Source organism: Staurois parvus, unplaced genomic scaffold, assembly GCF_062004578.1.
Source record: "Staurois parvus isolate SC_StPar_1 unplaced genomic scaffold, SC_StPar_1.0 ptg000328l, whole genome shotgun sequence".
Lineage (NCBI taxonomy): Eukaryota > Metazoa > Chordata > Amphibia > Anura > Ranidae > Staurois > Staurois parvus.
Window position 1 is genome coordinate 1050001 of NW_028318124.1, and position 16225 is coordinate 1066225.

The 16225-nt window shown below is 46.2% G+C and overlaps 2 protein-coding genes across 2 annotated transcripts in view; one reads left to right on the forward strand and one right to left on the reverse strand.

The window, feature by feature from the left end:
• Positions 1–8959, reverse strand: part of PSME3 (proteasome activator subunit 3) — a 64328-nt gene extending 55369 nt beyond the window's left edge. The window contains exon 1 of the mRNA XM_089683942.1: positions 8843–8959. Coding sequence (XP_089540068.1) covers positions 8843–8884 — 42 coding nt within the window. The 5' untranslated portion in view covers positions 8885–8959. The remainder of the gene's footprint in view (positions 1–8842) is intronic.
• A 5227-nt stretch (positions 8960–14186) lies between these two features.
• LOC149457281 (uncharacterized) lies at positions 14187–15530 on the forward strand. The gene has a single exon (XM_089683934.1). The coding sequence runs from the start codon at positions 14187–14189 to the stop codon at positions 15528–15530; it is 1344 nt and encodes a 447-aa protein (XP_089540060.1).
• The last annotated feature ends 695 nt before the right edge of the window (positions 15531–16225 follow it).

Here is a 16225-nt window from a genome sequence, read left to right on the forward strand (position 1 = left end):
TTTGTACCGTCCAGTTTACCTCCATGATATTTAGCGTAATGTTGGGCCAGATTACTGTCAGGGTCATTTGATCTAATGTCTCTAAGATGTTCACCTATTCGTACTTTAAGTTGTCTTTTAGTCTTACCAATATACATCTTTTTACAGGGACAGGTTAAGATATATAATACTCTCACTGTGGAGCAGTTTATGAGACTCTGAATCTTATAATGAGTGTTATTTCCTGAGTCATAAAAGGAATCCGTACGATCCACATATTTGCAGATTTGACATTTTCCACATTTAAACATCCCCTTGGTACGTGATTTTAACCATGTTGTTTGTTTTAATGGTTGATAATCTGAATGAATAAGGAGGTCACCAAGATTTGGTGCTCTTCTTGCTACCATCTGGGGGCGCTCACCTACAATCTTACTCAGCCTAGGGCATTGAGTTAGAATCTTCCAATGTTTTTCTAATATCAATTTTACATCTTGCCATTGGGCTCCAAATTGGGTTATCATTCTAACAGGTTGATCACTCGGTTTAGCCTTTACATCCTTTTTAGGAGATAATAAGTCCTCGCGGTCAGTTTGATATGCCCGTCTCCGAGCATTTCTAATTTGGGAGTGGGAATATCCCCTTTCTCTAAATCTTCTATAGAGGTCCTGAGCCTCCATTCTAAAGTCATTGATGTTTGAGCAATTTCTCCGACATCTCAAAAACTGTCCCACTGGAATCCCTGAAATCAGTGAACGTGGATGATAGCTTCTTGCCTCTAGTAGGGTGTTGGCAGCAGTAGGTTTTCTATATGTCTTTGTAAGGAGTCTTCCATTCTCAAGTCTAATCTCCAGATCCAGAAAAGAAATACATCTTTCATCAAATATATACGTGAGTCCAATGTTGAAGGAGTTCTGATTTAACTCTCCCAAAAATAGTTTTAATTCCTCAGATGTTCCTCGCCATACAAGGAACACATCATCTATATATCTTAACCAGATCTGGACATTAGCAAGAAATCTTGATGATCTGAAGACAACCTGCTCCTCCCAAAACCCCAAGTGGAGACATGCGTAGGCTGGAGCCCACGGTGCTCCCATACTGGTACCTCTAGTTTGTTGATAAAAGGTATTGTTAAATTGAAAAAAGTTATGTTTTAATGCAAACTCCAATAACTCACTAATAAATTCGTTCTGTCCTCCCAAAGTAGGATATGTTTTATCAAGAAAATAGGAAACTGATCTTACACCACATTCATGTGGGATAGAGGTGTAAAGTGATTCCACATCTATTCCCACTAGAATGGAGTTATCATTAATGATCATGTTTTCAATCTTAGCCAACACATCTTTAGTTGGCTAAAGAATATGACTATCTGAGAACTGAAGAATTTAATCACCCTACCTTTTACATTATCCCTAAAATACATAAAAATCAAGAAAACCCTCCAGGTAGACCTATTGTTTCAGCCATTAATGGTCCCCTAGATAAAACAGGGAAATATATAGATTTGTTCCTTAAAGATATGGTTCCTAATCTCCCCTCCTATGTAAGGGACACTAAAGATTTAAAAACTTGGGGTTTTGGGAGGAGCAGGTTGTCTTCAGATCATCAAGATTTCTTGCTAATGTCCAGATCTGGTTAAGATATATAGATGATGTGTTCCTTGTATGGCGAGGAACATCTGAGGAATTAAAACTATTTTTGGGAGAGTTAAATCAGAACTCCTTCAACATTGGACTCACGTATATATTTGATGAAAGATGTATTTCTTTTCTGGATCTGGAGATTAGACTTGAGAATGGAAGACTCTTTACAAAGACATATAGAAAACCTACTGCTGCCAACACCCTACTAGAGGCAAGAAGCTATCATCCACGTTCACTGATTTCAGGGATTCCAGTGGGACAGTTTTTGAGATGTCGGAGAAATTGCTCAAACATCAATGACTTTAGAATGGAGGCTCAGGACCTCTATAGAAGATTTAGAGAAAGGGGATATTCCCACTCCCAAATTAGAAATGCTCGGAGACGGGCATATCAAACTGACCGCGAGGACTTATTATCTCCTAAAAAGGATGTAAAGGCTAAACCGAGTGATCAACCTGTTAGAATGATAACCCAATTTGGAGCCCAATGGCAAGATGTAAAATTGATATTAGAAAAACATTGGAAGATTCTAACTCAATGCCCTAGGCTGAGTAAGATTGTAGGTGAGCGCCCCCAGATGGTAGCAAGAAGAGCACCAAATCTTGGTGACCTCCTTATTCATTCAGATTATCAACCATTAAAACAAACAACATGGTTAAAATCACGTACCAAGGGGATGTTTAAATGTGGAAAATGTCAAATCTGCAAATATGTGGATCGTACGGATTCCTTTTATGACTCAGGAAATAACACTCATTATAAGATTCAGAGTCTCATAAACTGCTCCACAGTGAGAGTATTATATATCTTAACCTGTCCCTGTAAAAAGATGTATATTGGTAAGACTAAAAGACAACTTAAAGTACGAATAGGTGAACATCTTAGAGACATTAGATCAAATGACCCTGACAGTAATCTGGCCCAACATTACGCTAAATATCATGGAGGTAAACTGGACGGTACAAAAGTAAAAGGTTTCTATGCACTGCACTTCCCACAAAGGAGAGGTGATTTTGACAGAGAACTGCTTAAAAAGGAGAAACATTGGATATATAAACTTGATACACTGTACCCTAAGGGGTTAAATGTGGAATGTGACCTCCAAGTGTTTTTGGAAAAATAGGTTTATAGGACTATGTACCTGTTTATTGCCATGCTGTGGGCAATCTACGGCATTTTTTTGTCTTTATAAAGGGTTGGACTTCAGATTAAATAACCCCAAAATAAACCCATATATATTGGGAATATTAACAAAAGTATGGACGATCTTATGGTATGAGCTTCAATATAGCTCTAAAAAATGTAAAAGGATTGATGGTCTGGTTAATTGTCCCTTAGTACCTCCTCTTTTTGAATAATAACCACACCATAGGATGGTTGCCTGAGAATTGGGGTATTTTTGTTGTAATGACCCTTATGAGAACTCTCAGGTTATATTGCCATCTTGTGGTGTCCTTTGGTAATTTACATTGTCTCCTAAAAAACCCGATTCAATGAATAGAATTGTTGATTCTCTGATTTATATCGCCATCTTCTGGTTAAAATGTGATAAAAGCGTTAATTGACTGGTATATTTAATTCATGATCTTTTGATCAATATATGCACTGTTAAAATTGCCAAGCCTATCTCCTCTCTGTTGTCTCCAGCCGTCTGTCTTTTTAATTATATTCAACAAAGACCAGTAGTTGTGCTAAGTATTTAGCCCCCTTTTTTTCTTCCATTTGGAACAATTGCAGGTTAACTTTTTTGCATAAATGGGTGGGTCTTTACCCACTATAAATAGGAAATTGAAATGCAGTTGTTTCATTGGTCCTGACGAAGCTGAGTGAGATACGCCCATCGGCGAAACGCGTTGACGCCATACGTCAGATACGTCACTTCCGGTCATGCGCATTAGGTGGAACGCACGCTGACCCATAAGGAGGAAGCCATCTTCACATACCATGAGGCAAGTGTGAGCAGCACAAGCGCCAAGAAGGGGCTGGAACCCGCGGTATATCGGCGGATGTCAGCGGTGGTTCCTAGGCCTCTGTGGCCATGTATGGCAGTACCCATGAAGGACATCTCTTTCATTCCTAATACCCACAGCACAGGTGGTGAGTGGATTGTTACAGGACATTAGATATATGGTCCTCTGTGATCTATATGACCTATATATCTTATTGAGTGGATACTCTGTCAGTGACTTCCCACATATCATTTATCTCACTACAGGATGGGGACATCATGGTGCTTTGTATAGGATACAGGATATACCACATAGATCTCAACGGGCAGAAGATCTTTTGGGATATGTCCTGTTTTCCCTACGAAAGGTGGTGTGTAGTCCACATATAGTGGTGAAGATACCATTTCAAGCAGAGTGCTGCTTTTTGCACCCTTTTTTTCCACCCTGGGAATAAATGGGGCATTTCTTCATTCAAGAGCTCTAGGATACAGCTGTTTATATTACAGATGAATGGGCCCCAACCACTTGTGCCGGCACAGGAATGTATTGCATCATATATTTGACATTCATGTCTCCCCCCATACAGGCCTGAGGCTTGTTGTTCTCTTCTTGACGCCTATTGTGCTTGCTGCATTGTATACATGTGATACTTTTCCATAGTATAATTTTTGGATTCCCTGATTGGGATTCACCATAATGGTATTGTTTTACATATAATATTCAACATTATGGTATGCCTATGGTATAATTTTTGGATACACCTCTTTTGGGAAGTGTTCACCTATGTGTCTGTGCTACAGGGATATTAGACTCCTGCAGTCATTTTTTCTGTTGCACATGCATTTAGACCGGTCTTGGTGTCATTTTATATGGTTTTAGGTCTGTGTGTATTGTCTCATACTGAGGTGATGGTAAACCAGGGCGAACGCCCATATGTCATATTTATATATGTGTAATAAAGCATAATTTTTGGAAATTTTTCTGAGTGTCACGTTCTGTTCATAATGTAGCCGCTTTTTCTGTGAATTTCTTTTCACAAATCCCCTTTTTTTGAATGCCTCTTTTTGGCTACTGAATGGAGACCAAATATTGGGTGACATGATAATTCATTTGACAACCTCTTAATAACTATTTTTCATAATCCCTACACGACCCACTAGCTTAAAGAAAGGGGCAATTTCCTTAATAGATTAAAAAAAAAAGGGTAAAGAATTGCCTCTTCACTTAGGGACTAAGGGCTCATTCACATGTCCGATTACCTGCATGTACTATGCAGGAGCAGGTTTTCTCGTGCCAGCAGACCAACAGGCATCTACTGGGACATAGTGAATGTCCGTGTAGCCACGTGTCCCAACAGACATCTATGGGTTTGCTGGGACGGGGATGCACATGGATCTCCAGCCCAGAGCCTGCGATTGGTAGCCTCAGCTCCGTTCCTGTGTGTTGTGTGAAAGGCAGTGTGTACCTCTCCTTCAATCAGCTCTTCGGGCTTTCTTTACTGAGCTCTGCATTATGTAATTTCAGCTCTCTCGTTTTCTGAAAGCTCAGACAAGCTTTACACAATTCTTGACTTTGAACAAGACTCAATATAAGAATAGGTACAGCATATGTGGGAGGATTTTCTTTATCTCTGTGCATCACCCAAGGCTAGCCCCTTCACTTGGTATATGTAAGGGTTAACAACAAACAATATTTAAACCTACTTAACACACACAGCTAGATAAGGTTGTCTTATGGCATAACTATATCACCTTCAGAAGACAACCAGTTCCTCCCAGCACACAATGAGGTCTGTAGCGGAGGGGCACATGTAACTGCTGGCTGTGTCTCCCCTCTTTCTGATTACCAGCACTGAACCATGAAGCAGGACTTCCATAACACTAATGGCAGTGCACATCCACAGCATGTAAGTACCAGTGACCGTGTTCAGAGGACAGGTAGGTCTTTTCCCAATAACACCTCAGTGCCATGTCTGCCAGCTCCAAGGCCACACCCTCTCCTTCTGTCACCTTCCTAGGACTATGGCGCACCTAACAGCAAAAGGGCCTGATGCAGAGTGACAAACGTCAGCACAGTGCCTACCGGGGAGCTGGGCCACTGATATGAAATGGTTTTTCAGTTACCATGGTAAAATCCAGAGTTTAACCTCCCTGGCGATATTCCCGAGTGTAGCTCGGGGTAGAGTTTCAGTACCAAAAGCGGTAACCCCGAGCTACACTCGGGCTTACCATGCAGCGTTGCACAGGGATTCACTGCAGCGCTTACCTTGTCCTTAGCTCCCGCGATGCGTCCCCGGCCATCTCTTCCTGCCGATGCCGGCTTCCGGTCCCTGTGACATTGGGACGTACGGGCGCCGGAACTGGCAGCAAATTAGAAAATTTTAAAAGATGACATTTTTTTTTTTTAAACGATTATTACATAGTAAAACATTGCTGTCTCAAACCATTTCACATACATTTTGTCCCTACTGCTTTGTCCTGTGCCCTGCCTGCATTTTGACTGTTCTTTCTGCCTGGAAACTTAGAAATGTCCATGGCGTCCAAAAAGCATCCCTTTAGGTCAAAATCAGTTTTAGACCGGCTAGAGAACAGCGATAGTAAATCAGAACCACTTGCAGAATTGAGTGATGATTCGTTGGGAAATTCGTCATCAGACACTGAAAACAATTTTGCGACTTTGCCCAGCGATGTGCGAACTTGGCGCTATATTTCAAATTTCAGTGTTTTTGGTTTGATTATATTATTGAATTAAATTTATTATTATTATATTGTTATTTTTTATGATTATTTATTAAATTATAATTTATGATTTCGTGTTTCAAGTTTTATCATATCGGGAATGTTTACTAGACTCTTGTTCGGACAGATTTCAGTGAGTTATTCCTAAAATTACAGGCCTACAATAAAAAAAACTACATATTTCCATGCAAAAAAATGGTACCGCTTTCAGCACCAAAAATCTGAAATAATCATACCACTAGGGAGGTTAAAGCACACTGCATCTCACCACTACAAATAAATATCACCATTTAATTAATTTTTAAATATTCAAAGCAAACTCATTCATCCATGTCTCCATGCTTTTTTTTTTTGCTGAGAAATCACTTTGAAAAACACCTCCTAGCACAGGGTTTCTCAACCAGGGTTCCCCCAGAGGTTGCTAGGGGTTCCTTAGGCAATAAACAATTTCTACCTCTCATAAGTTCCTACTGACACCAATGATCTTTTGTATCTATCTGAAAGGGGGGAATTTTTCCCAGTGATCACAAATGCAAGGAGCATTCTTCCCACGGACCATCACACTAATGTATTGTGAGCTGTAAATATAATAATTAATAGCAGGGGTTCCCTGAAGACAAAAACATATTTCAAGGGTTCCTCCATGTTAAAAAGGTTGAAAAAGGCTGCCCTAGCATTTCTGGCCATGCCCATCTTAAGTAAGGGTAGATAATACATGTAGCATTTACTTCCTGGAATCAATCTGCCTCTAGCTCAGGCATGCATGCAGGGGGGGGGGGGCATGATTGGTTGAGAAAACCCCTCCTCCCCACCTGAAGACTGCTGGGATGTATGATCTCATTTGCATAGGCAAGGAAACCAGGATGTAACTGAAAAAAATAAAAAGTTTAAACACAAGTAAACAGGATATACTTTCCTATATATTTACTAATGCTAACAGCATAAGGATTGAAAAGTGTCAATGTTAATTGAGAGAGTGAAGTTCCATTAAGTATAAATATAGCCAAAAGATCTATAGATTATTATAGAATAGCTTTTGGATAGAATGGGGGGATGGTTTAAATCCTTGCCAGTTTTGCAATCCGTGTCTCACTGGGAAGATTTCCCTTCTACTGTAGGCAGGACAGAAGTGAGAGAAAATCCTTTTAAAATGAAGGAAATCCTATCTTTGGCAGTTGCAATATTTGTATTCTTGGGTTTAGAGATCCTGCCAATAACACTTCCTGCTCTATGGTATCAATTTCCACTGACTGTCCAGTATCTATGGACGAGCAACATTGTCACTCTAGGCCGCTTGCTCTTGGTAAGAGCTACAGGCAGACGGATGACACCACTGAGGGAGAGGACATGCCCGCACCTGCCTCAGGCAGACGGATGACACCACTGAGGGAGAGGACATGCCCGCACCTGCCTCAGGCAGACGGATGACACCACTGAGGGAGAGGACATGCCCGCACCTGCCTCAGGCAGACGGATGACACCACTGAGGGAGAGGACATGCCCGCACCTGCCTCAGGCAGACGGATGACACCACTGAGGGAGAGGACATGCCCGCTCCTGCCTCAGGCAGACGGATGACACCACTGAGGGAGAGGACATGCCCGCACCTGCCTCAGGCAGACGGATGACACCACTGAGGGAGAGGACATGCCCGCTCCTGCCTCAGGCAGACGGATGACACCACTGAGGGAGAGGACATGCCCGCACCTGCCTCAGGCAGACGGATGACACCACTGAGGGAGAGGACATGCCCGCACCTGCCTCAGGCAGACGGATGACACCACTGAGGGAGAGGACATGCCCGCTCCTGCCTCAGGCAGACGGATGACACCACTGAGGGAGAGGACATGCCCGCTCCTGCCTCAGGCAGACGGATGACACCACTGAGGGAGAGGACATGCTCGCTCCTGCCTCAGGCAGACGGATGACACCACTGAGAGAGAGGACATGCTGGCAAATAGATGACAAAATTCAGCGAGAGCATATGCCTCCTCACCCCCAGCTTAGCAAGCCTGATGACATTATTGAGGGAGGAGACATACCTTCTCCCACCTCAGGCAAATGGCTGACATCACGGAGGGAGATGACACGCTCCCTGATGACATCTTATCAAACTCACTGAACCACAAGTACAACGTTGTTATTGGTGGAGATTTTCCTGGGCACGTTCTATTGTCTGAATGGTGTGAGATGAAAAATTTATACACAAAACACAGTCTTGTTAGGTAACAGGCATGCCCACTGTAATTTAGTTCTGAACAAAACGGATGATTTCCCTGGCCAGTACACCATACACCAGGCTTCCACAGTGACCCAGACTACGAAGGTCACCTCCATCCCCCACACTGGAGGCTACATGTCCCCCAACACCGAGCCCTCCACAGACCAAGGCCTGGGAGCAACCCCTCGGTCCAGGCAGCCTCTCCTCCAAGCCAGGCTGTGTCACCATGAAAGGAGGCACAAGGCCCCAGCCTCTCCCCCCCCAAACACAGAGCTGCTCACAGCGTTCCGAAATGCCGCCGCTCACCTTCTTCTTCAGCTCCTGATCCACTTTCAGCAAGGAGGACATGATGTACGTCTCTCAGATCCCCCTTCGCTCACACCAGCTCGTGTGCCTCGGCTCCGGAAGTGACGCCTCACCCAGCGCACTGTCTGCAGAGCTGACTGACAGAAAGCGGCCTCCCCAAAGGCCAATCGCTTTGCGGAACTGCACTATGCGTAGCCAATAAGATGCGAGGACGGGAACCATTGGCGGGTTGTATGCTTCCTCTTTGTTGCTCGTCATCCCATGTGTTCTTCTGTCACCGGCCACCTTTTGGTGGCAGCTGGTCCTGATAGCTGGCAATTGTCTGCGCGATAGAAGAATTGTCCCTGATGGGGAAGAGGGGTCCTTGATGGACAGGAGTGTGTATAGAAATACTGCAGCATTAGCAGTGAGACGCCACCACTGTGTCCTAAAATACGACTACTGGCACAGCTTCTCTCTTCATGTTGGGTAAAGTAGTAGCTAGAACCCGTCAGGTATTGTGTCACTGGTGCCCCATTGGGGAGATTTCCCTTCATTTCCTGTCCCATAGACAAAACAGGAAGTGAGAGCACAACCCTGTAAATCAATCCCATGAACCCACCCAACATTTAGGGTTTACTTTCACTTCCAATGATAATGGTGAACAGGACAAATATAGAGAATGTCTCCCTACTCTGGGCACAGACAGCAATACACCCGCACAGGAGTCTGATCCCTCTGCACCCTATACAAAACCAACAATCTGCCTGCAATTCGACAACAGAAAACATCCTAAATGTCTGACTTCAATGACTTCAACCCCTTCCCTCCACAAGATTTACCTCTCTCCATGACTAGACCATGATTGGCTATACAGCGCTGTGTTATTTCAACTGGTAATTGCACAGTGATGCAACACTTTACTCAAATGAAACTGATGTCCTTTTCCCCCCACAAATAGAGCTTTCTTTTGGTGGTATTTAACCACTTGCCCTCCTGAGGATTTACCCCCCTTAATGACCAGACCTCTTTTTGCTACTCGGCCCTGCACTAATTTAACTGATACTTGCGCGGTCATGCAATGCTGCACCCAAACAAAAATTATGTCCTTTTTTCACACAAATACAGATTTCTTTTGGCGGTATTTGATCACCTGTGCGCTTTTAATTTTTTGCGCTATAAACAAAAAAATACCAAACATTTTGCAGAAAAACAATATTTTTTACTTTCAGCTATAAAAAATATATAATAAACTCAAAGTTAGTTATAAATTGAGGCCCAAATGTATTCTTCTACATGTTTTTGGTAAAAAAAAATCCCAGTAAGTGTACATTGATTGCTTTGTGTGAACCTTATAGCGTCTACAAACTATGGTATAGATACTGCAATTTACGCCATTTATTTTGCTATACAGCACTGCACTAGTTAACTGACAATTGCACGGTCATGCAATACGGTACATAAATGAAATTTATGTCCTATTTTTCACACAAATAGAGCTTTCTTTTGGTGGTATTTTATCATGTGCTTTTTTATCATTTTTGGCGCTATAAACAAAAAAAGTTTTGAGAAAAAATTCTTTTTTTGAAAAAAACAAAATTTCCTCATTTCTGTCATAAAAAATATCCACAAAAACTAAAATTTCGTCATAAATTTAAGCCAAAATGTATTCTGCTACATGTTTTTGGTTATAAAAAATCCCAAAAAGTGTATATTGATTGCTTTGTGTGAAAGTTACAGAATCTACAAACTATGGTATAGATAATGGAATTTATACAGCTTTTACTTTCTAACTGCCCATCACATTCAAGAGGTGCTAAAATACCAGGATAGTACAAACACCCCCAAATGACCCCTTTTCGGAAAGTAGATACCCTAAACTATCTGCTGAGAGGCATATTGAGTCCATGGAAGATTTATTTTTTTCCACAAGTTTCTGGAAAATGATTGTCACAGTATAGGGATCCCTGCCAAATGGCCAAATTCCATCACGGTGGCTTCCCCCCTCCTGGCCAGCTGGCTGCATGTCCTCCACTGCCCTAACTTGTTTCCTGCACCAGCCCCTCTGTCAGGAATGGACTTGCCAATAACGGTGGGACTCACCTGCCTTGTGGGCTGCAGTACCAGGGCTGGCCAGCGGGTGCTCTCAGCAATCAGAGACTCACCCCTGCAGTCAGCCAAAACACCTGAAGCTGATTGCAGGGGTTGTATTTAAGGAATGGCCAGACTCACAGTCAGGGCCTAATGCAGGCCATAGATGGGTCGAAAATCGGCCGATTTTTCGGCCGAAAATAAAATCGGCTGATTTTCGGATCGTTAGTGGGCTATTTGTTTGGCTGTTTTTCGGTATTTTGGCCGGTTTTTTTTTATCGGTAAAGTTGGAAAAAAATTGGCCGATTTTGCCGATCGGCAGATTTTCGCGGCAATGATGGGCAAATCGGCTGATTTTTTTACCGATAAAAAATCTGCGCATGAGCAGTGACCTGCAAGAGGAAGACAAAAAGAAGAAGAGGAAGAAGATGATGATGAAGAAGAAGAAGAGGATGATGATGAAGAGGATGATGAAGAAGAAGAGGATGATGATAAAGAAGAAGAGGATGATGAAGAAGAGGATGATGATGACGAAGAAGAGGATGATGAGGAAGAGGATGATGATGAAGAAGTAGAAGAAGAGGATGATGATGAAGAAGTTGAAGAAGAGGATGATAATGAAGTAGAAGAAGAGGATGATGATGACGAAGAAGAAGAGGATGATGATGAAGAGGAGGATGATGATGAGGATGATGAAGAAGAAGAAAAAGAAGAGGATGATGATGAAGAAGAGGATGATGATGAAGAAGGAGAAGAAGGATGAAAAATAAGAGGAATTCCAGTCCGGCAAAAAGTGTCCCTGCAGAGAGCTCTGCTATTTCTTTGACAGTTCTTTGACATTTACAGCGGTTGCAACATTGTATCTATTTGTTTCCGAATAAAAACATCTGTATCCTAAATGGATACAAATAGATACATTGTTGCGACCTCTGTAAATGTCAAGAAACTGTCAAAGAAATAGCGGAGCTCTCTGCAGGGACACTTTTTGCCGGCTGTAGACAGGATGAAAATCGGCCGATTTTTTTTTTTTTTTTACCATTGATGGTAACGTCGGCCGCTTGAACGACCGATTTTTCGTTTTTTAAAAGAAAAATCTGCCGTTTTTTTCCCCGTCTATGGCCTGCATAAGTGTGTGTTTTTCCATGGGCCCCTGTATCTTGTAACCTGCATTCCTGTTCCTGCATGACTTGTTGCCGACCCTGCCTGATCCTGACCTCTGCTGACTTCTCCTGTTTGATCCCTGGCTTGTGACCCTGACTACTCTCCGCCTGCTCCTCCTGTACCTACCTGCCCGATAGTTATCGACCCGGCCTGCCTGACTACGTTGTGCTCTATATGTGTATGTACCTGTGTATCTATATCAGTTTAGGTTTGGGTTTGTTTCACCTTGTTGTATGTATTTGTGTTAGCTTGGGGTTTGGTGCACTGCGTTTATATTTGTATTGTTAGTCTTAATAAATTGTCTTATTTATACCATATCTGAAGCCTGCGTTTCCCTGTGTCAGTACACACATCTCTGGTCACACCCGCATCCCTGACACCCTCTGATGTCCCCGGGGGTCCAGTGTCATCCTGGACCTCTCACTGTCCCGTCGCCAGCTCGATTCATCCCTGTGGTCCAGTGACCCCCCGTCCACCTCTCATCCTGCTGCCGTGGGATGAGAGGTGCGGCTTTCCTCACCCCTGCTACTATTTTCTCCCTCTGCAGGGGGGAGAAGGTGGCAAGACTCGCACCTCTCCTCGGAGAGGTGTGAGCCTCCTGCAGGGATGTTCCTGGCTACGGTGTCTCACTGACGCCACCTCAGCCCTGTCATCCGCAGCGTGGGCACGGGAAGTTCTCGTGCTTGCGGCCCCTGTCCAGGGGGCATGCCTCGTTGCCGAGCCTGCCCCGGTTACCTAGATGACCAGGGAGCCCAGCTGCGGCAGGACCTTTGGGGACCAGACTCTGCAGACCACCCCTAGCCGAACGGGGATCTGCACCGACAGCTGCCAGAGACCCCCAGCAGGGGAGAGATTGCCTACCAGCTGCCAGAGACCCCCAGCAGGGGAAAGATTGCCTGCTAGCTGCCCAAGACCCCCAGTCCAGGGGAGGGATTGCCTACCAGCTGCCAGAGACCCCCAGCAAGGGAGAGATTGCCTGCTAGCTGCCCGAAACCCCCAGTCCAGGGGAGGGATTGCCTGCCAGCTGCCAAAGACCCCCAGCCGAGGGGAGAGATTGCCTGCTAGCTGCCCGAGACCCCCAGTCCAGGGGAGAGATTACCTGCTAGCTGCCCGAGACCCCCAGCACAGGGGAGAGATTGCCTGCCTTCTGCCTGAGGACTCTGAGCCCAGAAGGGGAAACTCCATGATTCAGACTCCAACAGGTACCTGTGTTCCACTTTCCCTAGTCATCTTCTAGGACAGCTCACTTGAGAGATAGGGCTCCTCCCAGGAAACACCCGCTCCACCTTTTTTCCCTTTATAGGCGTCCTCTCTCCCATTGGCCCCCAGTTTTAGTGTTTCCTCCGGCCAGGAAGGAGCTACGCCCGTTTTTTATTTTGTCTGGGCTTTCTGGCGGAGTACAGAGGGTCCCTGGCTGAGGTTTCCTCCTTTCTCCAAGCAAGGCAGGGGCCTTGTGGGGGGACCTTTCAGCCAGGTTCATCCTAAAGTGCCCTTTTTAGGGTGGGGGCGTCGGACCCCAGATGGTCCCAGCGGGGCTCTCCAGGGGGGTAGAGCCCGCTCCGCCGACCGGGGCACTGGTGCCTTTCCCTGCGGGGGTTTCAGGTAAGTCTTACCTGCTCCTGGATCCCGGCAGCATGGCCAGGGGGCGCGGCTGCGGAGGGTCAAAACGCTGCAATCGCGTCACTTCCGGGCGCCGGGGGAGACGTCACTTCCGGCGCAGGAGAATGGAACGGCCGCCGCCATATTGGAAATGGGCGGCGGACCGCGAAAGGAACCCGTGCCACGGCCGCTTCTCCACCGGCGGCCGTGAGAGGGAGGTCGGCGAGTGGGGATCGCAGGGGGGGCGGAGCCCGCCAGTCCCTGAAAAACCGCCGCACCGAGGAGGAGTCTGCGGCAGGATGGAGGCAGATCTGTCAGGGCCGGGGGAGGCCTGCGGTAAGGTAAGGGCCTCCTTTGGCCACTCTTCTTTATTTTCCCCCCCCCGGGATAATGGAGTACCCCCACGCACACACAGCCCCCCCCCCCCAGGCCCACTGCTGGACCTTTCACGGTGGCACGGGGGGGGAGGCGTTACTTTCACAACGCATGAACACGTGTATCTCCTTGTCCCCAGATGGGCCCACAGGAGGAGGATAGAGGGGAGAAAGAAGCTCCTTGTGAGCAGAAAAAGAAGTGTGCCACTTGTAGGAAGAAGCTGGCGAGCTCCTGGAGGAAGCAGCTCTGCCAGGGGTGTATAGACAAGCTCATCAAGAAGGAGTCTGGATCTCTTTTTAAAGACTTCCTACAGAATATGACGCAAGAGATGTCCAAGACATTTCAGAGCTTCAGGGAACAGAAGTCGGGGCCGGCCCAGGACGAGCCCCAACCGGGCACTTCAGGTAGCACCCAAGGGGGGAAAAAGAGGAAGCTGGACCAGGTAGCGGTTGTAAGGGACTGGGAAGAGGCCGAACAGTCGGGCACCTCAGATTCGGAGGAGGGCGAGATTGAGGCTCAGGGTCCAAAGGTAGAGAGATTTCTTTTTCAGGCGGAAGACACGGAGGACCTGTTAAAGGTGATCTACGAGACCCTGGATCTGGAGGAGGAACAGCAGGACCTCTCTCTTCATGACCAACTGTACACAGGGCTACAAACAAAAAGCAGCCGTACATTCCCAGTGCACCCTGCCCTATGGTCCACAATCAGGAGGGAATGGGAAGAGCCGGAGAAGAAGGCTTTCCTTCCCAAGAACCTCAAGAGACGTTTCCCCTTTAAGGAGGAAGATGCCTCTGTTTGGGAGACTTGCCCGAAGCCAGACGCCCCTCTCTCGAGGATCTCGAAGGAAACGGACCTGTCCTTTGAAGACGGTGGGTCCCTGAAGGACCCGATGGATCGGAAAGCGGATACGTTCCTGAGGAGAGCATGGGAAGCGTCCGCAGTAAATTTCAAACCAGCAGTGGCGACGACTTGCGTGTCCAGAACCCTGGATGTGTGGTTGGGGCAGCTCCGTTCGCATCTGGAACAAGGCACCCCGGCGGAAGAGATTCTGAAATCGCTGCCGGTGCTGGAGAAAGCGGTAGCCTTCATCTCGGATGCCTCAGCAGAGACCATCAGACTCTCTGCTAGATCTACAGCACTCATAAACACGGCGAGGAGGGCTATCTGGCTGAAATCTTGGCAGGGGGACCTGGCCTCCAAGTCTAAACTCTGTGGTCTGCCGTTTGAAGGAAAACTCCTTTTTGGCCCGGAGCTAAATTCAGTCCTGGAGAGGTCGGCCGACAGGAAAAAGAGCTTCCCGGTCCCCAGCAGGCAAGTTGGACGGAAGGGGTTTCGCCCATCCAGGCGGTACACATCGAGGGAAGCTAGGTTCCAGACCCAGCGCCCAGGCTGGGGCGCGAGCAGAGGCAGGAACGAGCCGAGAGGCAGGGGAGGGTTCCTCTTCAACCCAAGCCAGAATAGACCCAAGACCCAGCCAAAGTGACTGGAGAGGCCAGGTGGGAGTGAGGCTGGGGCGCTTCCACGCACAATGGCTAAGGATAACCCAGAACACCTACATTCTAGAGGCCATTCACAGGGGGTACAGAATAGAGTTCACAAGGGCCCCCCCTCAAAGATTCTTTGCAACACCCCTGCCAAAGGACAGGGACATGGCAGATGCATTGGTGGACCTCCTGCAGAGTATGCTCAGACAGAACGTGATCTGCCGGTTGAGAGAAGAAGAAAGGGGAAGTGGGTTCTTCTCCCATTTCTACCTAAGGAAAAAGTCGTCAGGTACTTACAGGATGATATTAAATCTGAAGAAGGTAAACGAGTTCGTGAGGCCCAGCAAGTTCCGTATGGAATCCATATACACAGTAAAGGAACTCCTGTCGCCTGGGGTGTTTATGGCCTCGATAGATTTGCAAGACGCATACCTGCATGTCCCGATAAGAGAGGAATCCAGGAGATTCCTGAGGTTTGGGCTGGAAGGCGAAAAGGGACCCGTGCTGTTTCAGTTCAACGCACTCCCCTTCGGCCTGTCGTCAGCCCCGAGGATATTTACCAAGATCCTAGCGGAGCCTTTAAGAGTCTTGAGACTGGAAGGGATAAACATCATCCCCTATTTGGACGACCTGCTTTTATTTTCGGACACAAAAAGAGGCCTGAGATCCCACATCGAACGTACGATATCTTTTC

Coding starts and splice junctions, on each gene's coding strand:
- LOC149457281 (XM_089683934.1), top strand. CDS start 14,187: ATGGGCCCACAGGAGGAGGATAGAGGGGAGAAAGAAGCTCCTTGTGAG.